Source organism: Typha latifolia, chromosome 13, assembly GCF_019914945.1.
Source record: "Typha latifolia isolate L0001 chromosome 13, TyphaL0001v2, whole genome shotgun sequence".
NCBI classification, from domain to species: Eukaryota; Viridiplantae; Streptophyta; class Magnoliopsida; order Poales; family Typhaceae; genus Typha; species Typha latifolia.
Window position 1 is genome coordinate 6,710 of NC_133098.1, and position 26,487 is coordinate 33,196.

A 26,487-nucleotide genomic window follows, 5' to 3' on the forward strand; every position below is an offset into this window, starting at 1 on the left:
ATATATATGAATTGTGTAGAATTTGGGTTAGAAATTGTTTAATTGCATGTATAGATGAACAGTGTAAGATTTGGTTCATATTCATATTCAGTTAATATCTGATTTGTATTTGATTAAAATTCATATTCATATTTATGGATATTCGTGTCTGATAAATTCGATCCATATCCAATAAATATCAGTTTGAACATTCAGACCCGTATCCGTTTTCACCACTAGCCCGCGAGCCATCCTACGCCAGCCCCACCTTTACCCTTCTCTCTCTCTCTCTCTCTCTCTCTCTCTCTCTCTCTCACGCGCGCGCTCGCTCTTTGCCTCCCGTCTGTCCCCTGCTTTCCCCTTGTTCACTTACAGTCTCTTTGCTCCTCTTCCTCTTTACTCCTGCAGCGATTTCTACAGTGTTTTTTTCGCTGAGATCCCGTCCTTTTCCAACCTGCCTCGCCGCGCAAGCGGAATCCCATCGCAATCTGTAGATCGGATAGGATGTCGCCGATCGGTGTTTACCTACCTCATGGTTCCTCTCCGATCTGTTCTTCTTCTTCGAATATGGTGAGTTTCTTTCAATCTCTGCTATCTTTTGATGGAATCTCGCAGACCTTGAAAAGAAACGAAGGGAAGTAGATTAATTTGTTTTAAAGTGGCATTTCTATTGTGGATGGATAGATTTGATTTTTCTTCTTTGTCAACTAACAGTGTTTGCGAAGCAGGGAGGGCTTCATGAGAGGCTTGTCAAGCCTTGATACGTTATGCTGGATTTTTGTTTCCTGGGTTCATTTTTAATTTTTTCCTCCCCTCTTGCTTTTGCTTAGTTCTTGGTGGGCAAAAGTACAGCAAGAACCTCTTGAGTCAACTCCGCACCTCTACCCGAGTTTGGAATGAGGTGCATCGGCGGCTTCTCTAGAAGAGGGACCCGAACACCAACTCTAAAGTCTCCGGTGGACCCATCGCCACCTCTAACAGGTTCAGTTCAGACACTCGATTAATTTTTGCAGCTTTATTTATTTATTTTATTTTTCCTATTTCCCTGACCGAATGAATGTTTATCTGTTTCTTTCTGCAGAACCAAACCCACTGTTCGACGAAGGGGATGGAGATGGGGATGGGGATGGGGATGGGGATCGGGAAGGAGGAACGCAATTTAGGAAAAGAAATGGGCAGAGCCCCTTGTGGAGCAGCGCACAGACATCAGCAGTCGCATCCCCATCGGCTACCATCAACCTCAGTCGAGAATACACCCTGGTCACCCAAACCAAGTCCTACAACGAGATATGGGATACCATACACCACACTCGCCCCGAGGGTGGGGGAGGAGATGTTGAGGGAGAGGGTGTGGGCGATTCGGATGCGGATGCAGATGCGCCGTCGTCCCTGGTAACGCGGGTTCTGCAGCCGGACAGGGCTTCCATTGAGGAGGCCCTCCGCGATGCCCCCTCAACCCACCTGACTCGCCTCGTCTCTCTCTACTTGGACAGCAGCGAGCACACCTCCCACCTCTGCCTCTCCCTCGGCCGCTCCTTAGATCGCGCTCGCTCCATCTACCGGCCCATTGGCGACCTCCTTGTCCTCCCGGAGGGCCCACACTCTCCTCTCACTCAGGCCCAGTGTGACTGGGCCTTCGACATCTTCCTCGAGTTCGGCCACCAGGAAAACCCCTTCCCGACACCCTCCTCCTCCCTAGATGATGAAGAAGATTGCGGCGGCTTCCAGTTCCAGGGCTTGCGTCGCTGCTTCCTAGAGCTGAAGCAGCATCTGGACCTCCGCTTGCTCAAGGCCCGTCGCAGAGAACGGCTCTTGCGTTGTGCAATCCGCGGCTCTGGCGTCTGCCTCGTGGCCTCCACAACTGCTGTTGCCGTTGCTGGCATCGTGCTTGCCACCCACGGCATGGTGACCCTAATGGCTGGGCCGATGGCCTGCTTTGTGGGTGATTGCAACTTTTTGGCCCATCCACGGGAGCACATGGAGCAGCTGGAAGCGGCGGCCAGGGGGCCGTACGTGCTGAACAAGGACCTGGAGACGATCGAGCGGCTGGTGGCGAGGCTGCACGCCACGGTGGAGAGCGACAAGAAGTTGGTGCGGTTGGGCCTGGAACGCGGGAGGGGGCACCGACATTCTATCGAGGAGGTGGTGCGCCAGCTCCGCAAAAACCACCCCAGCTTTCTCCACCAGCTCATCGATCTCGACGAGCACATTTGCCTCTATTTTACCGCCGTCAATCGCGCTCGGTCCCTCCTTTTCCACCAGATTCTCCTCCGCCAAACATAACTCTATCTTTCACTTCCTTTGGTTGCATTTTTCAAGAGTTTTAACCTTATACCATAGTGATTATTCAGCAACGTGCGGAAAGAGGAACAGGAAATTTTTATCTTTCTTGCATATATGTTTTCTCTGTTTCAGCTTATAAATCCTTATTATATATGCAAAAACAAGGATCAATAAACCTCTTCTTCCTCCTCTTCTCTGTAGATTAAGAATCATGATATTTGCAAGGGCAATATTGTGATAGTGAATATGTTGGCAGTGGTGCTGGCCACCACGGTGCTAGCGGTGGCGCCGATGGTGAAGGCAAAATCGAAGTCGAAGCCGAAGGTGTGCGGCAAAGAATGGGAGTGCAAGAACAACATCTATTGCTACAACGGCACCATCACCGACTTCTTTTGGGTGTACCATTTCAAGAACCTCTTCAGCAAACGCAACGCCCCCGTCACCCACCCACACCGTTAGGTACTGGACTACTACTCCTTCATCTCGCTGCCTCCCTCTACGAGCCCATCGGCACCAGTGTTGGCATGCAGATGCAGATGAGGTCGTCGCTTTCTCGGCCGTGTCGGCAGCAAGACCTCATGTTAGATAAGCTTCTTTAACACCCCCTCCCATCACCTCTTTTTATTCACACACACCAATGGTTGGATCTACATTTTCCCTAATGCCTGGGTTATATGCCTAAATTTTTCTTTCAGTCAGAAGCGAGGATTGATCCGAGGATCCTTTCCCATGATTTCTCATCCAAACATTAACTTTGTCATATTAAATTCCTTCTAGTTTTAAAAGTATGAATTAGTACAGATCTGAAAGATCGGGACAAGGAAAATGGGATGAGGTCATGCCTGCCAATTGTAAGATACACGATACAGGAGAGGAGGGCGTAAAGTGTTCAAGATAAACCAAACCATGACAACAATCATTCCCAGTGCCTCCTCCAACTCATTTTAAGTCTTTTGAATCGTCGCAAACAGTGAAATTGGTACAAAATTTTGCACCTTTCATCTTATTGATCACGAAAGAAGTTTGTTCTTCTCTTTGATTCTAGTAATCAGCTGATATTGAGATATGTATCTCAATTAAAGGAAAGATTTTCCTTGTGTATCAAGCTGTGATCATTTGATGCTAATGAAAGACTCTTGCAAAAACAAAACAAAAAAAGATAGAAATAAATGTTTCTTGCAATAAAGAGAAGGTAAAAGAATGCAGTATATTAGTTATTTAGGAACTTCATATTTGTTTAACTATTTCATTTCATGTAGGATAGTTGTGCTGGATCCAATGGTTCCACCAGGATTAGGTAGTAGTCTTGTCATGCTTACAATAAAGAATTCGAGCAAGGGTTTCCTTCTTGATACGATTATTCTGGATTGCATCATGGGAAGGCACGTTGAAATTGTTGGCCATGCCACAACTACTTTGCATATGATGCATGCTGTTTCTGTGTTGGGATGTTCTTATTGATTTGCATTGTCAAGAAAATCTCTATTAAGGAAGTACAACTATGGGGTAATTGGTGAGGCCCTCAAAGGTTGACCTCCTGCACCATCCAGAGTACTTGGAGCAGAATGCCACTCTCGCCTTCCAGGCCGCCATCTGGAGGTGGATGACCCCGATAAAGAAGAAGCAACCTTCAGCCCATGATGTATTTGTTGGTAACTGGAAGCCCACAAAGAATGATACTTCATCTACAAGGCTACAATGAATATTCTATATGGTGATCTCACCTGTGCTCAAGGTTTTGTCGACTCCATGGACAACATCATATCCCATTATCAATGTGACCTTGAATTAATTGATGTTGGACGCGAGTTCACTGGGGATAACTTGGACTGTGCCGAACAAGAGCCTTTCAACCCATGTACTAAGTCTGACTCTGCCACTTCATGAGCCACCAGTTGAACATTTATGTGCCAAGCAGGCAAGCACAAAGGATGCTACAAATAAATGGCTTCCTGTTATATCATTTGTTCGTGTGAAGCTCTACTACTATAAATTTGAGTAGGTTTGTGATGTGATACTATAGTTTGTCTGAGTCCTACTATTTTGTAGATGTCAATCCGTATATTGGTTGAGCTTCCTGTTGTAGTATACTACCATAAATTTGAGTAGGTTTGTGATGTGGTACTATAGTTGTGTGAAGCTCTACTACCATTAATCCGTAGTGCTCCTTTGTCGATGATGAGTGCCGTACGTGTGAAGCTCTACTAAGCCCCTTTTCATTTCAAGAATAGCATTATGGTCACTTGTTAGGAGTATGTAATTTTTTATTTTTTTAAATCTGCACTGTTGATGTGTGTCGTTTATATATGCTTTATTCGATTTGGTAGCACGGGTTTATTGCACTGACTTGGCTTGGTTTTGCAACTTTGTGCGCCACGCTTTGGTAAAAGAAAATTTGGAAGTGTTAATGCTAGATCGATAAAGGTCTTCTGGAATCTCGAAACTCAAACCGACATAAGACAATCCCGATCCGAGAGCTTAAAAGATGCCACTGGTTTTAGTCGTGCTTTGCCAAACAAATATAATGTATACGAGAGAGAGCAAGGTGAGGTCAGTCTGCTGCTGCATGAGGTCGATCAAAGGTACTATTTAGCAGGAGGAAAAAAAAGGGAGATGGGCTAAACCAGGAACAACAACCCATTCGTGAGCTAAACCGACTAAGATAATTTTGATCCGAGAGCTTAACCGGGCATTGCCAAACCCAAATAAAGAATAGGAGAAGGACAGGAGTTGCAGGATGAGGTTGGAGAGAAGAAAAGAACTGAGGAGGAAGAAGATATAAAGGAGAAAGTAGCAAAGGAAGGTGATATGGAGAACTAATGGGATTTACAGTAGACTGTTTGGAGATTGTGTCAGTCATGAAAGAAACTATATTTGGAAGAACAATATTCGGGGCTTGTTAAAACAATCAAGTCAGCTCGAGTTGGACTTTTAAAAGTAAGCTGAACCAAGCTTGATTATGAGCCGGCTTGATCAATAACACTGAAAATAAAGTTCTATAATATATATACACACACATATTAAAATATTTAATAGTAACATCTAATGACTTAGCTTCTTTCTCCTTAGGTTTAGAAAGTTTTAGAACGAAAAGCATATTTCCCAAACCGCTCCACCTCCGCACAATGGCACGTCAGCAAGTCAACATACTGCTCCACCTCGAGCCCTCGTCGACTCTTTCCTCCACGATCCTACACCAACTATCATCGTCGATCCGTAGTCTCCCTCGATTCCAACTGTCGTGGTTTTGGATCTTTTTCAATAGCCGACACCAGCCAAAGTTCTCATGGATCTATAAGTTTCAAACTAGAAAAGCTCAACTTGGCTCAGCTTGATAGCTCATAAGGGGTGATGCCTCATTGTAGGAGGCAAGGAGGAAACAGGAGGTCTTGTTGACGAAGCGCTTGTTGAGGGTGAGGATGGCAACAAAAGTCCACTACTAATTATTCAAACAAATACCTCGATAAAAGAGAGAACGAGATTTCACTGATGCATCGGTAGTAGTCACAAGAGGGCCTGGGCGAGAAGTGGACGCACTCCTCGACAATGTAGAGCAACATGATGGCACCGATTCGCTCCTCGACGAGGAGCATGCACCACATTGGCATCTCAGAGATGTTCTACTTCTTGATGTCGCTACTGCGATGAATCGTCGCATGTTGTCCTGAACGCACTATAAAAGAAGGTAATGGGCATACTAGACCCAGAAAAGACTGAAGCCCGTAGATCTTCATCTTTGTCATTAGATCCATTGCCGTGGTCAACCCCATCACCATCGACAAGGTAAAGAAGGCGAGGTCGTGGAGGCGAACAGAGAGGATGGAAGTGCGGATGAGGTCAAGAGAGGAGACGATGTTAGAAAGAATTAAAGCTTTACTCACATTTCGAGAGTGGATGTTGCTCGAGCTAAAGATATGTTGTTATGACCGACCGTTAGGCTTAGGTTCCCTTGGGCATTCATTATGGGCAGAAAAGATAGTTAACTAGGGCTTTTATTATCATTTTGTCTGTTGGATCTTAGATCCAACGATTCTAATCTTGTTATATATATATATATATATATATATATATATATATATATATATGAGCTTAATTGAGTGAGCTTGAGCGAGCCAATGCTAGCTCAGCTCAACTTAATAATATATTTGAGCTTAAAAAATCAGTTCAATTCAACTCATTTAGAGATCAAGCCGAGCCCATGGGCCCTCCCTACAACTACTTTATAATTTATTGTGAACTTAGTAAATTTTAAATTTATTTTTGGAGGGAAATATATTATTTTTGAAGGAAAATATATTTATTTTTGGAGATAAATTGGAGATAGATGAGAGAAGATTTACAACGAAAATATCCCTCCCACCAAAAGAAAAATATTGTTCACACATGACTTAATATGTAGAGGTAAAATTATTGTTTGGTCTTGGTGTTAACTTAACAACACTTAGATTTAATATAGAAAGATATCTCATAGACAAGAATGTAAAGTACAATTGCCCTATAAATATGGTAAAGTACAATTGCCCTAAAATATAGATTAATGCTATATCAACACTTTATAAATATTTTACAAATAAGATGATGTGACATTATTTTATGTATTGATTATTTTTCTATTATTTATAGCCATCACTATCAATGAATAAAATGATACTATATTAAAATAACATTTGTAGAGTGTTTGTAAAATTTTGATGGCCATAGCATTATTCAAAATTTTATAAGTCAAAAGTAGAAAGAGATTTGGGAACGGACACATGATTTGAATTGATCTTATGTAAAAAGAATTTCTATTTTCCACTAAACCAAATGCACTTGTTTTTATTGAAAAATCCGACTGATTTTTTTAGTAGAAACAAGGGTTGTTTGGTTACGAGTGACATGGGGAGAATTTACCATAGTCTTGCTTGCGATGGAGCAATGCCCACTCTCAGGTCTGTAACCGAAACTGCTTGTGAACCAAACAATGCTCGAAATGATAATGGAAGAGAAGGTTCTCTACCTTATTTGGGCCTGAGGCGCAAATGAGGTAGCAATTGTCGATACTGGGGAGACGATGACTAAGAATGTCGAGAATCGAAATGTTTTTTAAAATGCTACGCGAAATGAAAGCTAAACCCTAGGGAGGGCATCCGAGCAACTCCGGACAGTTTTCCGCAAGCTTTTTAGATTATGGCTGGAAGAAGAACTGGTCTAATAGTCATTAAAGAAGGGGGTAGAGGTAGTTTTTAAAAAGAAAACACCCAAGGGATTTGAGGTCCAAACAAGTCGGTTCGGGGGAGGTGGCAGAAGCCAAACTGGTGAAGATGCTACGAATGCAGGCTACAGCCTCGCTAAGAAAAATGCCATGAATAAGGTCTATGTTCCAACATGTCGAGCTTTGGATGAAGAGGTCACCACTTTTAGTAATGCTCAGAGAGAGTTGGATACGGGAGCCAATGATCAGTTAGAATAGAGATGGATGTCCCGCTGCCCACCAGCCAATTAGAGCAGTTTTTGTCTCATTTGCAAAAAGCGCCAAATCTAGGAGGAGGAGAAATTTGCTTGCCAAATTTCATTCTTTGAGAAGTATACAGCCTTGAGAGTTTTAGCCCAAGGAGTGCTGCATTCCTTAGAAGGAATCAATAGCTTTAGGACTAGAGCGCGATTGGCCAACGAAATGCTTCTGATGACGAGACCTCTATTATTAGTTGGCCTACACATGGATTTACAGTTTCTAAGATACATATGCTTCTTTTTACCCAAGAATCTCCACCAAAAATCTCTTATCATCCTATCCAATTTTTTAAGGATATTATTTGAGAAAACAATAGTAGACATAAAGGGGAACAACATGGGAAAGAAGAGAGATCTTCCAACCTGCCAGCTTATGCTAAAACTTCTCTACTACAAATTTGAGAGTTGTGGCTTTGGATTTTGGAAAGAGGATGGGATTACTGAGGTATTCGTCCTTTTCCCTTATAAAGGTAAGTTTCAATGTTGAAATGATAGAAAATTGCATGGATAACTAACTTTGTTGTCCTAGATAACTTTTTTCATAACTAAAAAGGTGATAGGGATTAATTTTAATTCTAAATAATTATTGTGAAAAAATTTATTTGGTAGCTTAACTCAATGACTCAACTCGATTGATGGCTTGAAGGAGCAGTTCGACAATGTGATAGCTTGGAACATATTTCAACGACATTTAGTTCGGAGCAATATTTTAGTAACACATATAATTTAAAATCTAGACTAAACAATTTAGTATATTAGATTAAGTGGAACAAGAGATATCCACCCTAACTTGTACTACATTTAGAGAAGCTAAACAATAATTCTTGAGGTGCGTTGAAACTGATGCACACTACACTTGAATACCGATTGGTTTCTGGGCCTGAAAGAAATACTAGTGGAAGAGTCCCGGCCCGCTCAGAATTCCGTCTGACCCCATCCAAGCCGTCTGTTTTCCATTGAAAGTCCACGACAATCGGTTCGCTTAATCCATGTGTCCCGCGACCCATCCTAGCCTTCGGTCGGTTATAACGCCAGGCGCCAGCCCTTAGAGCCCTACCCTTCTCTCTCTCTCTCTCTCTCTCTCTCTCTCCTCTCTCTCTCTCTCTGCTTCCCGTGTATGCCCTGATTGCCCCCCTTCTTCCCTTACATTATCTTTGCTCCTCTTCCTCTTGCGGCGATTTCTACATCGGGTTTGTTGCTGAAATCCCGTCCTTTTCCGACCTGCCTCGCCCCGCAGCCGGGATCCCATCGCAATCGGTAGATCGGATAACGTTTTGGGCTTGATCTCCGGATGTCGCCGATCGGTGTTTACCTACCTCATGGTTCCTTTCCGATCTGTTCTTCTTCCTCGAATATGGTGAGTTTCTGTCATTCTATGCTATCTTTTGATGGAATCTCGCAGACCTTGAAAAGAAACGAAGGGAAGCAGATTAATTTGTACGACAGCAGCTTTCTTATTAGGATATTCGTTACTTGGCATGGGTTGCTAGATCGATATCCAGGATATGTTTTTCTTTTCTTCTGTCCCTTATTGATCCCATGAGTCTTCTCTTGATTGGTTGGGATTACGGTTTCTGCTCTTGACTTCTATCCAGCAGGGTGCATATTCGCCTCGTGGCTATCATCATCTCTACTCTAGAGAATTCTTTTGTTCTTCAGTTAACAGTGTCCGTTTCAGCAAGCTAACCATGCCTCATGCGTTCTTTCCAGTCGGTTTGAAATGTAAACATGTTGTGTTCATAGCTAATTGAGAACAGATATGGATCTTGGTTTAATTTTTGTTTCCCGTATAACTCATTGCTAGTTAAGAGGGTTTTACGTTTACCATATCTCGAGGTATTGATTTCTTTTTGTCTTAAAGTGTCATTTCTATTGTGGTGGATGGATTTATTTGGTTTTTCTTTGTTTTAAAATTGTTTCTTCACTGCAACTAACAGTGTTTGGGAAGCAGGGAAGGCTTAATGAGGCATGTCAAGCCTTGATATTTGAGGTGAGGCAGTGGGGAGCACTTTGAGCCTCATTCTGACTCTCTACCATAAGGAAAGGTGAGTAGAGTGATACAGTCAACGACATCTGACTGGCTTTATAAATCCATGAGGCTCGTTCTAGCAGTATGCAAGAGAATTAAACGACGTTTTTGCAAGAAAAGCAAAGCAGGCAATTTTTAATTTTTTAGGATTTGGTAGAATCTAGAAAATTACTAAGATTTGTGTATTTCCATCGAAAATTGAAAGGGTGGAGCTGCAATATCCTCCTTGTGGTTCTAACTTCTAAATTATTGAAACTTGATGATAATTTTTTTACTTTTTTTCTGAGCCATATTTTAATAAGATTCCTACATATTTAGTTTGTGGTGATTACATAATTATAAATAAATTTATTATTTTCATTTATAGTGCTCTTATCAATACTGTGTTATTTATGGATTATGAAAATTATGTCTTTGTTTGTCAACTATACTATCTCTTGCAAGTTGCAATGCTATTTAGTGTCTTTTCAGCTATTCTAGGTTTTGCCCTTTTCTTTATTTACTATGCTTTTCCTTTTAAAAACTTCTTTGGCCATATGTTGGTACTTGTCAGTTAGCACATTATACTTTTGCTACATTCTCTTTGGTCCACAATTAGAAAGGTTCTTGAGCCAAAAAAGGAAAAAAAAACCAATTATTTGAAGCAAAAGTTCCTAATTTTTGTGCGAATTGTATTCTGTGTAGGTGAGGTATGAGGAACCATTATCTGACTTTGTTTCTGTAATTCGTTTGGGATGTGGATCTGCAGTTGATTCCGGGGAATCATGCTTCAATGATTGCAATTATTTCTCTGCAAGGAAACGGTTGAAGTGGAAATCTGAATTGTCTGACATGGAAGTCCTTGCCTCTACAGCAGAAATTGATGAGCACCCCGAAGGATGCACAACCCACTGGTATAGACACTACTTGATGTCTATATACCCTCCTCTCTTTTCTACTTTCCTCTCTCCTTTGATTATGTTATTGATTATTTGAATTTGTGTAATCAGGTGTTCCAACGGGTGTACTGGAGCATCTTGTAGCTGCAATCCAATGGAAGAAATGGGTCCATATGTTGCAATGCAAGAAAATTTGCAATCTATAGACAAGATCTATGGGAGCTCTCAGCAGTACAAGGTTGATGTAGTTACAGGTCAAGGTAGGGGGGGTGGTGGACAAACTCAATCTCTATCTTTGGGTGGATGTATGTATGTTAATGAGCATGGGCAGATGTGTGGGCCATACACCGAAGAGCAGCTGTATGGTGGTTTATCTACTGGTTTCTTGCCTGAGAGCCTTCCAGTTTACCCTGTTGTAGATGGAAAGCTCAGTAATCCTGTACCTCTAAATTTTTTAAAGCAATTCCTTCTCAAAGGAGATGTTGCTTCAACTGTTTTAACTCCTGTGCCTATTGCGTCAAGTATTAATACAGGAGATTGGCCTGGATGTTCTGAACTAGGGGATCCTTCTCAGAGTTCGTTTCCAGATAAACAATTACTACACCTGCAAGGTGCTTGCTATGGAGCTCATAGTTCTGGAACAGAAGAGGTAAATAGAAGAAAAGCTGGCAGAAATAAACCAGCACTTACAGAGGTATTTCTTTTCTCCATAAATTGGTGCTCCGGTTGTATATCCAGCACCTTTTAACTTAAAACTTCTTTCTTCTGGGGAACTTATTGCCAGAATCTTTATATATATATATATATATATATATATATATATATATTAATCCTAGCCTGATCAATGAGTCTTTGAATCAGTCTCTTTCAAGTGAAGAATCATGTTGGATGTTTGAGGATGAAGAAGGTAGGCGACACGGACCACATTCTATTGCAGAACTTTGTTACTGGCATCATAGCAGTTATCTTCATGATTTCTTGATGGTAAGAATCATAACTCTAGTAAAGGATGGTGCCTTACCAGTTGCTTTTGTTCTCTTGTTTATTGTATCTGTACTTTTCGTAGTGTTTAATAAGAATAAATAATAAAGAAGGTCTTGTGGAGGTAGTTAAATTGATAATGATCGTAATAAATTACTCGTGTCTTGCAACTTATTATTGTATTGGTGCTCTATGTTGCTAGGGCTGCTAATATTTGTTTTGCTGCTTACCGTTTACATCCTTTAATTTTTTATTTTCCCCATTTAATTTGGTCTAGACCCTGGGAGTACAAATCTGCATTCACCTTTACTTAGAGTCCAAAATGTTCTTAATACATCTATGCCTGTTATTTGGCCATAGTCCTCCTTGTAAGGCATATTTGCTTTCTTGCACAAATTATTTTGTGCATTTAGTGTTATTGACCTTACTTTTTTTGGAGATGTTGTGACTTGTGAGGAAGCATTCAACAGAACATGTGAGGATAATTTGATTAGGACTCCTCAGTTGCAAATTTTTTAGGTTTGTTTCAATAAAGGAAGAATTAATTTTGTGCAAATTTGATTAGGACTCCTTACTGCATATAGTGTTGTGCAGGGCCACCATGTAGATGCCTGGCTTGGATCATGGTGGCAGCACGGCATGTACTGCGGCATGCCAATTTTTGGATGTAGTAACTTTACAAGATAGAAATGCTAGTTATTTGGTTTGCTGCACAGCCATCATTGTCCTTTTTCCACAAACTCTGTTGCCAACTTCCCTATTAGTTCATGTCTACATGAAAAAAATAGTTCCTACTCTGGAAGCAGATGGTGGGGCTCTGTTTTTTATGGATTTGCTCCTAGTTTTCTGCAATCATTCAGATTAAGATATTTTGGTGCATATAATTGCAAAAGAGTAATTATCTTATTTCAGAAGGACAAGAGGCAAACTAGATATCTAACTTTATAGCCTAGGTATTTTCCCATGCAGTCTGGCATTTATATTTGAAGAAGCTTTGGACTGCATGCAAATAATTATGATCCGATGCTGACTGTTTGTTTTGCTTTATTATTTCTCATTTCATAATCCAAAAGTTGTTAGTGTTATGATGCAGCAGAATTGAGAGCAGTTTTGGCTGGCCTGAATTAATGTGGTAAATGTGGTCTCTGTTGATATGTCCATCTATAATTAAATTATATATTTTGTTTCTCTGTCAGTTCTTACTTGGAAGTTTCAAAATGAGAAATGAGTCTCTTAATGTATATGGTACCATAAGTGCTACTTAATGTTGCTTAAACTGATAAGCTGATATGTTGTGTATCCGGTATGCTCAGTTGCCTGGATAACATTTGCTGATAAATGTTTAGGTGTCTCATTTTTGGGGAAAAAAAAATCTACCCAATTTTTTTGAATATTCCTGCGAGTGTTAACATAAAAAACATTCAGCAACAATAGTATTTGCAATTTTATTTCTTATTTAATATTTTTAAGAGTTAAGACTACTTCCAAGTTCTTACAAGCTCTATGAAGAACAATGGACAGTTTCTGGCTTTCTGCACATGTTCACAGTTCATTAAATACTGAAGATAGCTAAGAAATATAGTTCAATCTATTTTCTAAATTTCTATAGATGAAATTTTCACTAAATAGTTCTTTGTTGTCAAGTTAAGCTTTATGCTCCCTTAGCCCTTAGGTGCTCATTTATTATCATGCTGCATTACAACTTTTATCTAATTCTATTTCTTTTCTTTGTAGATTTACCATGTGGATAATAAGTTTGGGCCATTTACTCTTGCATCGTTAATTGATGAGTGGAGCAGAGGCATCATGGATTCATCTAAAGCTGCCAATGATGATAGTACTAGTTCCTTATTTGGCTTCATATCTGATATATCTGAGGACATCTCCTTTCAACTGCACTCTGGAATAATAAAAGCAGCCCGTCGATTGTTTATTGATGAAATAATCAGTAGCATAATTCCTAACTTTATTACATCAAAGAAGGCTGTCAAGAATTGGCCAGAACCAACAGTTCAAGCTTCCAAGGTGTGCCATTTAGATGTCAAAAAAGTATGCCCTCTTCTCTTGAGAATTGAGAATAATGCTCAGTTATTACTTACATGTTCTGATGACATCTGTATTGTGGTGTTTATAATACAGCGCCAGACCATGAATGACAGGAAATCTTGCGCAGTTAGGGACAAGGTTGTTGTATCCTCTTCTGTGTCAAGAGAACTAAACTCATCTCAACCAGCAGATGAGGTGATTGCTTCCCCGCTTGCTTTGTACTCTGGTGGGTATGCTCATTTGGCAGAGCTGCTATTGGCAGTCCGGAAAATGTTTTATTACGACTGCATGAAAGTTGTGTGGACTGCTGTCTTTGACAAACCTGTTACGAGCTATTGTGGGTCATGGCTTAAGAGAAAGCGCTGGTCTCATGTTCCAGTTTCACCTATTCCTGTTGCTTTTGACAGCCAAAATACACAAAATAAGGATGAGAAGGAAGCAAAGGTTGAGATGCCGGTGGTTTACTTGTTAGTCAATTTTTTGCAGAAATGATTTCTCTATTCCTGTTTTACATCTTTTTACATGTTATGTGGTCTTACAGGTAGTTTCTGAACCACAGACTTCTCATAATGACATAGATTTTCCACCAGGGTTTGGACCTGGTACGGGAAGTCTAGATAGTTGTTCCTTCTCTCCATTAATTTCAGACATTGGTTCCATTGCCTCTGAAGCTGAGACAAAGCCTGTATTACATGTCAACATATCTTCAGGCACCCTCATAGAAACTGTTGAGAATGAACTATATGTGGTAGTGAAGGCACCATTGTTTAAGTACTTTGAAGATGTTATTCAAGAAGAAATTACAAATTTGTTATGTTTGGCACTCAAAGACAATGTTAATGAGGTAAAGTTTAAGATGAAGCGCCATTTTCATATCACTGTTCTCTATTTTATGATTCTTTTAGCTTTCATATTTTTCTTTTATCATCTCTTAAATTTGGTGAAGTAAGGTTTTAGGTTTGAATTTTACACTGTAACCTTTACTTTCGAGATTGGTGGAGTATTTGATGTATGATGAAATCTTTCATATTTAATTTGTCTTCTAATCACTCGGGCAATATAATCTTGCACATCTTTTTTCTATCTTATGTTATAAGTTAACCTTTGAAGGTATAGGCAATTTGTATTATCTTGCACCTTTTCCTCTCTTATGTTATCTTAACCTTTGGAGTTACATTTTGGCAATATGTATTATCTTGCACATCTTTTTTTCTCTCTTACATTATTAAGTTAACCTTTGAAGTTATATGCAATCAGTATTATCTTGCACCTTTTCCTCTTTTATGTTAATACCTTAACCTTTGGAGTTGCATTTTCAGTTTTGGAGGGAACATAATGTCTAATAAATTGAAGAAATAATTTAGGGTTTTTTACATAATTGCCACTAAAACTTTCAAAATATCATAATTGCCACTACATTCTTCAAAATATCATAATCGCCACTGAAATCATTATGCTCTTTCAAAATTATTATTCTATTAGTTAAATCTAACTAATTATGATTAAAACACAACTTAGATCTAAATTTTTTTTATCTTTACATAAATTATTAAAAGTGGTTTAAATTATCTAATATTATATACAATACCAATGATAATCGTGCCAATCAGCACGACACCTAGCACGAGGTGTGCCAATGCACACCCCCATGCCGAGCACGGCTGCATGCCAACCCATGTTGATGTGGAGCCTTTTTTTTTTTTTAAATTCTATTTTTATTAATCATCATTAATTAACTTTAGTATTTTACGCAACATTCTCGTATTAACTTTATACTGGCAAATGAAGTCTTTGATCCTTCTCGTTATTTTATTTTCTGTTCAACTAGATATTAATTTTAACTATTGAACTATTATCAATTAATATTATGTGTTCAATTAGATTATAGAGTGTTTAATCCTTAATATTAGTTTTAATAAATATATTGAATTATATTATGTGTTGAATAATATTTATATCTGAATACTGTATTTTTGATAAAATAGGTCATTTATAAAAATAATCTAAAAATAAAAGACTGTAGTATAGATTTAATACATCTATTCAAATCAAGAATAAAAAATTAACATGTTGAAGACCTAAAAACATATCTAAATATCTTAAATTAAAGATACATTAAATGTGTGCCAGTGGCATGCATGGTCATGCCCATAGTTCGCCGGATTGGGATTGATCGAACCCAATTTCGATCCGGGCTCGATCTGAACTATCTTTCTCTCTTTTACTCTTTCTTCTCACTCTCTCTTTACTCTCTTTCTTTCTTTTTTTCTCTCTTTACCATATAACTATTGTTTCCCTTACGAAGAGATCTAGCTCCGACGAATTGCAACGAATTCTAGTATATAATTTTTTAATTTATTTCTTTTTCTCAAATTTTTTTTATTTCTTCAACTCTCCCTTTTTCTTCTCTTTTCTTCTTCTTTCTTCACTACACCATGATTTTTTTTCTTCTTTTGTTTGATTTTCTTTCACTCACTCTCTTTCTAATCTCTTACTTTTTAATTTTCATTGCACCATGTTTTTTCTTTCTTTATTTTCTTATTTTTGGTAAACTTTTTTCTAAATTTTTAGAAATTCTTCTGCATTTTTAAATAATATTTAGAAGTTTACGTAATTAAAAAGTCCGATCCGATTTAGGCGACCAATCCGGCCAATATATATTATTTTTTTGGAAGATCTCGATCCCAATTTTTCGAACCTTGGTCGTGCCGGTGCCGATGGTGTGCCATGGCACGACCATCATTGCGTAATTTATAATACAACAAAATATATTTTATTTTATGCGATAACAATTGTTGATAACTATTTTGGACCCTAAACTTAAAAAAGGGATATTGAATTAGTTATTTAATATGTTTATTAACTTTAAAAATAATCTATTAGGAATATTTTGTTAAAAGTTAACCATAATGACAATTTAAAAAAAATCAAGATTTTAGTGGCAGTTATGATATTTTAAAGAATGTAGTGGCAATTATGATATTAAGGAATGTCGTACAAGTGGCACAAGGCATGCTGATCTATCTCTAGCGAGGTAGTTGTTGTGCCAAGTGATGAACACTCTAGCATGTGTCTGGCACACTGACATGGCCTCCTCGTACCAAGCCAGTATCGGCACACCTTGGCGTGTTGCTAGCACACTAACATGGTTTTTTTATGTGCCACACTAGTATTGACATTTCGTAGCGTGTTGCTTCACATGAGACAACCTTGCATACCTTAAAATTAGAGATTTTAGGGCTTCTTGGAGCTTAAAATAGGTTTTAATGGTTAAATGTAGTCTTTTAGCCTTAGATATTGGTGTAAGACATCCTGTAAAATAAGAATATTAGCCATTGTCAAGGCATAAGGCATAAATTTGTCATGAAGTGAAAGTTACAAACATGTTTTAATCAAATTTGATGCCAGAATTATTTAAATTTGAAGTAGCACCTTGAAGGTAGATCTGCTTAAGTTATATAACATTTAGAATCCAATTTGATGATTTTTTTTCCCATTTCTTCTAATTGCAGGAACTTATTATTATCAATGAATCTATACATCACCCAGAGTTGCTTAGTTCTCCTGAAGTGGCTGGTGAGAAGATATCACTTTCTCCTGGTACTTATGGAATGCATTTTTCTTTCCTTTCATATATGAGTATTGATTTGGTTTATCATTTCTAATTTCTCTTTTTTTTTTTTTGACAACCAGAACGTTCCTCCTCTACCTGTTATACAAGTGCCTTTGAGAGGTTGGGTACGAATCTAATAACTGAGTTAGATGATGAATATACTGAAGAACCACCTCCTCCTGGTGTCAAAGAGTGCTCTGTCTCTCTGCAATTATTTGAGAAAAACAAATATAGGCCCTCCCAGTCAGATGAATGTACACCAGTGATTTGTAAATTTTTGACCTTGGCAGTTTGCAGGCAACAGCTACATAATGAAGTACTAAAAGAGTGGACCACTCTGCTTTCTGATTCTCTTCATAAATATTGTGTTTCATGGCGCGCTCTGAGGAAAGCTGAACCTGGTATTTCTCTTGTCAATATGGGGAGTGGTATCCTGAATTATTCATTGAAGGTAGATGTATGCTGGCTTTCGCTCTCCTTGCGTTCATATCTTTTATTTCCAGCAGTTTCATCATGGTCTTTATGATAGTAATGAATGGAAAGATTCTGCAAAGTTTGATCTTTACTATAATTTCTTGCTTTTATTTTAGGATATTGCATATGGTAATCGTGAAGAGACCGCTTTTGATTCATCTGAAACCTTGGCAAGACTTAGAGAAAAGTCTAAGCAACTGAATAGTTCTGAATCGGCTGAGGGGTCATTCATGGTAAAAAGATACACATACTATCGGAAGAAAAAATTGGGCAGGAAAAAGTCTGGGTCATCATCAGCTTGCATTCCTCAGGAGAATGCAGGATCATTAAAGCAACGTGTGAACATGTCAGGAGGTCAACAAATGTCAAAGTTAGTGGGTAAATTAGTAGAAACCAGGGTCAGGGAAAGAGATTCTCAAGAGAGAGTATTGAGTGAGTGCTTGTTGAGGGCTGTCCCACCCCGATCTACTTCTAAATTTAGACGGACTAATGATATTGCTTCTGATGTGCAAAAGGGACGGAAATTGAGGACCACCCAGGGGTTCAAAAATAAGAATGCTGGCAGGGAGAACTTGTCAGGTGATGTAGCTTCTCATAACCATATCACTTATAACAATATTGAAGTTGCTCGCTCTGATTATAAAGAAGTTTCAGTTGCTTCCAAGGTTTCAAAGGATGACAACGTTGTAGATAGTTATATTTGTGATTTGGGTGTTCAGGAAGAACCAGAAATTCTTTTTACCAATGATACTCCAAAGTGTAAGTTTATGATTCTGTTTCTTAAAGACATAAGTACATGACTCATTTGGGCTAGCTTATATTTATGTAATTCACTCTAAGCTCTCCTCCTTTGGCAGTGAAAAAATTATCTCATTTGAAAAGGAAGGTTGGGATCGATCAAAAAGAACCTGATGTTTGTAATATACCTAGAAGTTCTGAAAAGAGAAGAAAGCTTAGGCACTTTGCAGGACGTAAGCTCAAACCGGCAATTCCATGCCCCAAATCAGATGGTTGTGCTCGAGCTTCCATCAATGGATGGGATTGGCGTAAGTGGTCTCGCAATGCACCTCCCGCTGAAAGGGTTCGTGTGAGAGGAAGTCGTGTTCAGAAACATCCATTTTGTTCTGAGACTAACTCGTCCAAAAGTTCAAATCTTAAGGGTCCTTCTGCCAGAACCAACAGAGTTAAATTACGCAACCTTTTGGCTGCTGCTGAGGGTGCTGAGCTGTTAAAAATAACTCAGTTGAAAGTAAGTAAAATTGTCTATTCTCCTCATATTTCAAAATTTCAATTTCTAGACTTCTCATTGCCTTTCCTCTTCTAGGCAAGGAAAAAGCGGTTACGTTTTCAGAGGAGCAAGATTCACGATTGGGGACTTGTCGCACTTGAACCAATTGATGCAGAGGACTTTGTAATAGAATATGTTGGTGAATTGATTCGTCGACGGGTAATTTTACTCCTTTTGTTTTTGCACCTTTCACTTTCACCTTTTGAGAATTTACAATTTAGACAAAGTCTTAGTAGTGGTCCTGCTACAGATATCAGATATACGTGAGTGTCAATATGAGAAGATGGGAATTGGAAGCAGTTACCTCTTTAGGTTGGATGACGGTTATGTTGTGAGTAAATTATTTCGGCTTGTCTAATCTTCACAAGTTGCTGTGCATTGTTTGTTTTGCTTATGTATTAGTGATATATTTCAGTTGGAATCTCGCACTTGATACTTACGCTCTTATTATATGCAGGTTGATGCTACTAAACGTGGTGGCTTGGCAAGATTTATAAATCATTCATGTGAGGTAATCACGTAAGTTTACTCCTAAACTCAGTTAAACATCTTGACCTACCTGTCTTTCTGTTTTTTTTTTCTCCTCAGCCAAACTGTTACACAAAGGTGATCACTGTCGAGGGTCAGAAGAAGATTTTTATTTATGCAAAGAGACATATATCTGCTGGTGAGGAGCTCACATACAATTACAAATTTCCATTAGAGGAACAAAAGATTCCATGCAACTGTGGTTCTCGGAGGTATGATAAAGTAGATATCAATTAGCTAATAAAAAGGCTAGCATATTCATCAAATTGAACCATTCCCTTTGTGAACATTTTTGGCTCTTATATGCAAATATGCTGTTCTTCTATGGCAGTGATGCCAAACCCTAAGTGCTAATCAGGAGAGGCATTTGTACATAATTTACTTTCTGAATATGTTAGCTTTATGTTACAGTTTTCTGAATTTGGGGACTGAACTATAGATGACATTTGGTCTGAGTGTAAGAATTTGTTTTTTTTTTGAACCAAAATTTAAAGTTGATATATGAGAGAGAAAAAGTTAATGAGTACAAATTTAAATTAGTTTGAATGAGTTCTCATATTTACTTTTGAAATGACTTGCACTTGTTTTTTCCATGTCCTCTCCTTTCTCTCTCCGTTCTCACTATGGCTCATAAAAGACACATTTTTCAACACAATTTTAATTTATTAGATATTTAATTCAATAGTAATATCTCAGTACTAGCATTTTTAACTACAAAAAACATTTTGGTACATTTACATGACATTCTCAATTGCCCTCCAGAAGGAAGACTATTTTTACCTTTTCATGTCACAACAAAGGTAGTAATGAAAGCTTACTAAACTATTGCAGACTTAAGTATTATGGACTTATAAGCCCGTAAATGAAAGTTTAGTGTGCTAGTTTAAGACTTAATATTGCAAACTTATAAGCCAGCAAAAGATATTGTGGACTTATAAGCAGCATAGTAAGATTTCGAACTTAAGTAGGTATTGCCTACATAGAAGTTTCCATTGCAAATGAAAACTCATAAAAAGGTAATTTTTTGAAATATTTGAACATTATTGAAGGTTAATTTTAATAACAATATTTTAGTACTGACATCCTTTGACTACAAAATGCATTTTAGTTCATTTATATGACATATCCTCAACATTCCTCCGAGACCAACACCTTTTTCTTTTTCTTTTTTCATATCATATTAAAGATAATAGTAAGTATTAATGACACTTCTATTCTAATTTACAATCAAACACCTAATTTTCTTCAAGATGCCTAAAATGAGGATAAAAAATAAGTGCAGCTAATTTCTTTAAGTGCTACAACCATCTAATGAACCATGTCTAAGGATTAGACAGGGAACAATGCCTCTATTTTTGTTTTTTTTAGTCTCTCCACTACTGTTTCACTCAAAACAAGCAGTAAATCAAGGAGCTTTCTCAAGCCATATTCAAGGTGCTAGCATGCTACATAAGTTTGTCCAGGAAAAGGTAAAACCTAGTAGTTTTTAATGCTGTCCCAGCCAAGAACAAGCCTTGAAGGGGTAGAGGAAGGCCAGATGACCTGGAATAGCAAGTAGTAAAAAATATATGAGAAAATGATTGTTGATACAGAATCTTGCAATAAATAGAACTGAATGAAGTATCCCAGTAACCGGCAATGAAGGGCTTGCATATTATTTTTTTGTTCCCTCAAATTCTGATTCTGTATTTCAACAAAATGCAACCTCACAATATAGGTGGCTCTGGGAATAAAAAAAGGAGCTTATGGGCATGTACCTTCGCACTTTTTTCTTCCTACCAAGTACTGCTACTTTTGGATTTATCGATAAATCATTTGTGGTCATTTTTCTGTTGATTGATTTGCAATAGTTGGCTATCTAAACTTTCTTCTTTTCATATTTTAACAATTTTCTGTTATCTGTAGGTGCCGTGGATCAATGAACTAGGACCGATGTCAGTTGTTTTTCATCGTATGTATTCCATTATTAGTTGCATAAACTATTTACTTGTTTCTTCTGTGTTGTTCTTCTTGGGTTAATTGTTGCCCTTCTTGGTTTAGTAACAAGTTTCCATATAACAGTTGTCTTTTAAAATTGTTTTCCTTCTTGTAGGTCATTCTATATTTACCTCATGGATGCAATCAGCATACATCAATCTACTCTTGAGGTATGTTGGCCTTTTTATGTGAATATTTTTGCTTATTTACGAATTTTCCTGAATAAGCTATTTTTTATTTGTTAGACTACAATGACTTCTACCACTTTTTTGAATAATAACACATCAAACATACTAGTTGTTAAGTGGTTTAATACAAACATATACAAATATTATTTTTTTTTCTTGCACACATACAGTCTATATATCCTTGGCGTATCATATTATCCTTCTATTTAGTATTTGTCATGTCCGTGCATTTGTATCATATCCATACCCCATATCTGTATCTATGTTTCTTATGCTCTCTATGTTGTCATGTTGATCATTGGCTTATCTGATAACACCCACAATAATAATTGAAAATCTAGGCAAAATCGTAGGCATGCCTATTATATATTTATGAGAATTGGTATATTCACTTGTAATGCCTGCTTTGGGTATCATAACTTATATCTTGCAGTTGAATGTTGCAGTTTTTTGTCTGACATTTTCCAATTTTAGGCTACTTTTAGAGGTATTTCTGTACCATTATGAGCAAATATAGCTCATTATTGATAGGTTATTTAGGGTACTCTTCCTGCTTCTCATCAAATTCTCAAATTTGATATAATTAATGGAAGTTTCTATTGCGGACTCTGTTTCATGTGTTCATTTTGGTTTTCACGTCTTTTTGCTCATTCTAAGTTTACCCTCTTCATATTTCATTAAATCAAAAAACACCTTGAGCATGTCATTAAAATTCTAACATATGTTCTGCATTCAAATGAAAAATATTGAAAAGAGGGAGTCAACAGTAAGAAACACCTAAAACAAAGTGCGAAATGAAAAAGAAGTGCTTTAGTTAATCACACCGTGCATGGAGATAAATGCGTAAATATTTGTATATCCAATGGTATTGAACTATTGGGTAAAACATTTATTATTCAGCTCTTTAGATGTGTCTATTTTGATTTTGTGTGCGCTAGGGCTAGGAGAAGGGTTATTCTGTTTAGTTCCAGTACATGAGTGGTCCTCAACTGTCATATTGGGGTACAAACCCAATTCTGCTTACTTTTGGCAAAATCTCTGATTGTGACAATACATTCTGCCTGGTAGAGTTTGGAGTCAAAGCTGGATCCTTAAGTTGATTAGGATGTTTGCCACTTTATTGAGTTATAGGTTTCTTATATAGACTTGGAATTTTGTGCTTAGTTTCTTTGAATTATTCCTTTCCAAGCACCAGTATATAAGTTTTGTAAGTTCAATGATTTCTCTATTTCTCCCAATAGGTATTGACTTGAATAACAACCGCTGGTGACCTGGCTGACCTTTTGGCTTGTTCCGAAGGGATTCATACTGGTAAAGTTTTAGTAAAATTTTCTATGAAAAAAAAGTTTTAGTAAAATTCCATTTATCTGTAAAATCCATCTCGTGCCAAGCTGGAAAGCGGCCATGCATGTTTTCCATCATCTTCTTTTTTCTATTTTAAGCTACTGCAACACATCAATTAGATGTTTCTTCTTTCACCTATCCAAACTTCTAGCATTACGATAAGTTTCATTTGGTCAAACAGTCAGCCAGGATTCAACGCAAGTTTTCTTTAAGATTAAGAGCTTCGAAAGACAATTGTGATACATCTTGTCACTTCCAATCAATTTAATACTGTCCTGAATGTTGACCTAGTATATGCATTTATAAGCTTTGTTGATTCTGATCTGTGTTCAGAATGAAATGAACTTTTGATTGCTAACTATTCATCACCGAGGGCCTTATCAATTTTCAGAAAAATATTTGAAGAGATAACAAGTTCTTGCTTTGTAATCCTACATAAAAGAGACTTCTCACAATTCAGTCTGATTTCGATTGTAACTATGGTAGCAGCAGCTGGAATAGTTAATTTCATGCTAAACTTATCTGACTAGGGAACTTGGAAGTGCAGTTTTATATCTCTACTACTGTGTGTACCATATTGGATATGTGACAATTTAAACTCTGACATGATTAAGCTTTATTTAAATTATTGCAGCAGCAGTTGGTCGCCAAGTTGTCCTAAATTGACCTTCTGCAGGTTCATGCACAAACATATGTTGGCTTGGTATTTAACGGGCATCTGATCTTCCAAGATGTGCTCTACTTCCAGATTGTTACTGTTAGCGAGGAATATGTACGTCTTTGTATGTATCTTCTCAGCTCATGCTTTTCAGTTGTACTAACACTTGTTTCAGTTATTCTCCATTTCTCCCTTTTGGACTTTACTGTCTTATTTCCAATTATGTGAAGATGATTACCATGCCACTTTTCTCTTTGTTCCCTTTTTAGCTTCATTTGATTCTTTCTGAGGTTTGATGAGGACCTCCCAGGTCTGCATCAGTGCCAAACCCAACCATTCCTTTCCTAGATGATGTTATTCTTTTTCAAGTGCTGTTTTTCAGCTTCAATTTGTGTGTGTAGCTTTTTATTTAGAACTAGTTAACTTCTATTGTGATTGGTTTGCAGGAAATAATTTTAAGCTTTTGGCCCCCGGAAAAATCTCAATCATAGTAGTAACTATGACTTAATTAATAAGTTTTCTTGCCTAGGTTCCTCTCAGGTAATCAATTGTAACTACGGACATATTACTGAACTCATGAATTACTGAAAAGAAAGGGGGTAAAGTTGGAATAACACAACACCATCTCATCTATGAGGATAAAAGATGCAACTTGATAGACATTGGTGAGGACACAGTAGAAAACTACTTCGTAGCTGTTTTTGATGCATCTGTAAAGGAACTCTTATGCATGGTTCAAAGGATTGATCGGCCCCGATTCCGAAGGAACTCTTATGCATGGTTCGAAGGATAAGTCGATCCCGATCTAGATTTTTTCTTCTTTTTCACTATTTCTCTTGTTCTCTCTCTACTATAGCTATTGCTTTTCCGACACAAAAATCTAGCTCTAGCAAATTCTACCAATGTAGACTCTGGTAACCTCGGTTTTGTGATTTTTTTTATTTTCTCGCTTATTTTATTTTTCCAGTGCAGTTTTTCTTCTCTCTTTCACTGTTGTAGAATTTTTGTTTTTTTTATCTTTTCGTTTCTTCCACTCTCTCCCATTTTTATTTGCTGCAATAGTTTTGAGCAAGTTAGTACTTTTTAAAAAAATTAGACTTCATATGTGAGTAAGTATTATTTTATTATTTTTTTATAAAAAAGGAAATTGTCCTATTTTTTAAAATAATATTTAAAATTTTATATAATTAAAATGGTCTGATCCGATTTGAATACGATACGACTGACCTGACCAATACGGTGAATACGAATCATTTTTTCAAAAGGTCAATTCCAATCCTGATTTTTTGAACCTTGCTCCTATGATTATCCATTGGTTATTTTGCTCTAGCGATTTCAATCTTGGCCACTCAAGCTTCGGTTCATTTCTTCCATTACTTAATGCAACATACCTTCTGATATTATGGGCCTATGCATGTATCCATTGGCTTTCTTGGACATCCGTGGGTATCAGTTGCCTGTGTTATTAAACTTGATATGATGTCTTGCATGTAAACTTTTATCAAGAATATACATGAGTGCAAACTAGAAAACCTGATTGCTGGAAGTTTTGTTGTTTCAGGATACACATACCCCACTATCAGAATTATCGCTGTCTGTACAAGCAATGTTCTTCTGGAACTTGCAAATGATATCTCTGCTAACAAGGTTGATATTGACCTGTCATTTTCAACTGGTTTTTAAAATTTGGAAAGCTTGTACAGGCTCATGCCGAGTGAGTTCATTTTTTCAACATTTGATGAATGTCTACAAGTGTTGGCACATTAATAGTTGTGGAAATACAGCAATTGTTTTGCCCTCATTGTTGAATCAGTTACTTTTGAGTTAAGCTATAACAAAATGGGAAATTAGACATGCAATAAATGCAATTTATAGAACAAGTATATTCTTGCATTATATTGAGGAAGTGATGGTTCAATATTCAAATTAGCCTGGAAAGTTCAAACGTTTTCAAGTGGAGAGAGCTTTATTGCCTGTTCCTGCTTGGTTATTAATACCAATAATGAACCGTTCATATGGGTTTGGCCTCTTTTATTGGTTTCTCCCATTGAGTCATGTGATTGTTGTCCACCTCTAATAATTACAGTTTCCACGTGACAGACTTCACGTTGCAATGGTGGCTAAACATAACAAGTTGTGGAAGAGGAGCAAGTTGTCTCTGATGGCTCCATAACTGTTGAAATATACCAAAATATTAGGGCAGGCATGAGGTTCCCATCCTGGTTTGCTTTTTGGGTCGTAGGCAGACATGAAGTTGTTGTAGTGCTTCTTGAAGAAGTGTATTTCTGCTACAGGAAATTATCTGAAAGCAGACGTCCTTGAGGTTATATATTTTGTTCCTGAAGGATGTGACCAAGAAAAGCTCTTAACTTCCAAAGTACTTTCGTAGCAATATGATATTGCTGGTTTCTACCTGTTCCATAGATAGTAGGATGAGACACCGACGTTATAGGGGACCTTCTGAGGGTGATTGTAATCCTGTTGGCAGCCTATTTAGTGATCTATACATTTGGTTATTATAAATGTATTTCGTTATACTTTAGTGTTTGTATTTGTCTGCTGTTTAAATTATTTAGTAGTCTAAACATCCTATAATCTGACATATTTGCTTGTTTTTGAGTTCTGAAATTTTATTTATAAAAGTACTCCTGTCCTTGCAGGTAGCATATCTATTGGATGCCCACCAACCAATATTGCAAATGTGTGGTATGTGTTTCAACTCTAAATT

The 26,487-nt window shown here is 37.7% G+C and overlaps 2 protein-coding genes across 4 annotated transcripts; both read left to right on the top strand.

Moving 5' to 3' along the window:
• Window positions 1-193: 193 nt before the first annotated feature.
• Window positions 194-4,386, top strand: LOC140799803 (UPF0496 protein At3g19330). Of its 3 annotated transcripts, XR_012111076.1 has the most exons (4): window positions 194-549; window positions 810-960; window positions 1,061-2,842; window positions 2,958-4,347. XR_012111076.1 is itself a non-coding variant. In XM_073154271.1 (3 exons), exons 2-3 carry the CDS (start codon window positions 876-878, stop codon window positions 2,260-2,262), a joined length of 1,287 nt encoding a protein of 428 aa, XP_073010372.1. In that variant the 5' UTR covers window positions 194-549; window positions 810-875; the 3' UTR covers window positions 2,263-4,386. The 3 variants fall into 3 exon arrangements, 2 of the variants coding, with proteins under 2 accessions (XP_073010372.1, XP_073010373.1); XM_073154271.1 differs by having other exon boundaries at window positions 1,061-4,386; XM_073154272.1 differs by having other exon boundaries at window positions 225-549; window positions 694-960; window positions 1,061-4,386.
• Window positions 2,554-25,560, top strand: LOC140800110 (histone-lysine N-methyltransferase ATXR7-like). Its single transcript, XM_073154773.1, has 21 exons — window positions 2,554-2,716; window positions 9,693-9,745; window positions 10,469-10,677; window positions 10,774-11,356; window positions 11,524-11,646; window positions 13,378-13,692; window positions 13,783-14,133; window positions 14,231-14,533; window positions 17,202-17,289; window positions 17,383-17,753; window positions 17,893-18,535; window positions 18,634-19,025; window positions 19,101-19,223; window positions 19,315-19,395; window positions 19,522-19,575; window positions 19,653-19,804; window positions 21,498-21,543; window positions 21,685-21,739; window positions 22,999-23,068; window positions 23,736-23,883; window positions 25,321-25,560. Exons 1-17 carry the CDS (start codon window positions 2,554-2,556, stop codon window positions 21,517-21,519), a joined length of 4,026 nt encoding a protein of 1,341 aa, XP_073010874.1. The 3' UTR covers window positions 21,520-21,543; window positions 21,685-21,739; window positions 22,999-23,068; window positions 23,736-23,883; window positions 25,321-25,560.
• The last annotated feature ends 927 nt before the right edge of the window (window positions 25,561-26,487 follow it).

Bases quoted from the DNA above. Each gene is read 5' to 3' on its own strand.
- LOC140799803 (XM_073154271.1), top strand. From the start codon at position 876: ATGAGGTGCATCGGCGGCTTCTCTAGAAGAGGGACCCGAACACCAACT. The intron at 961-1,060 runs GTTCAGTTCAGA...TTCTTTCTGCAG, and splicing joins CCCATCGCCACCTCTAACAG to AACCAAACCCACTGTTCGAC.
- LOC140800110 (XM_073154773.1), top strand. From the start codon at position 2,554: ATGGTGAAGGCAAAATCGAAGTCGAAGCCGAAGGTGTGCGGCAAAGAA. The intron at 13,693-13,782 runs GTATGCCCTCTT...TTTATAATACAG, and splicing joins GCCATTTAGATGTCAAAAAA to CGCCAGACCATGAATGACAG. The intron at 19,396-19,521 runs GTGAGTAAATTA...TATTATATGCAG, and splicing joins GGTTGGATGACGGTTATGTT to GTTGATGCTACTAAACGTGG.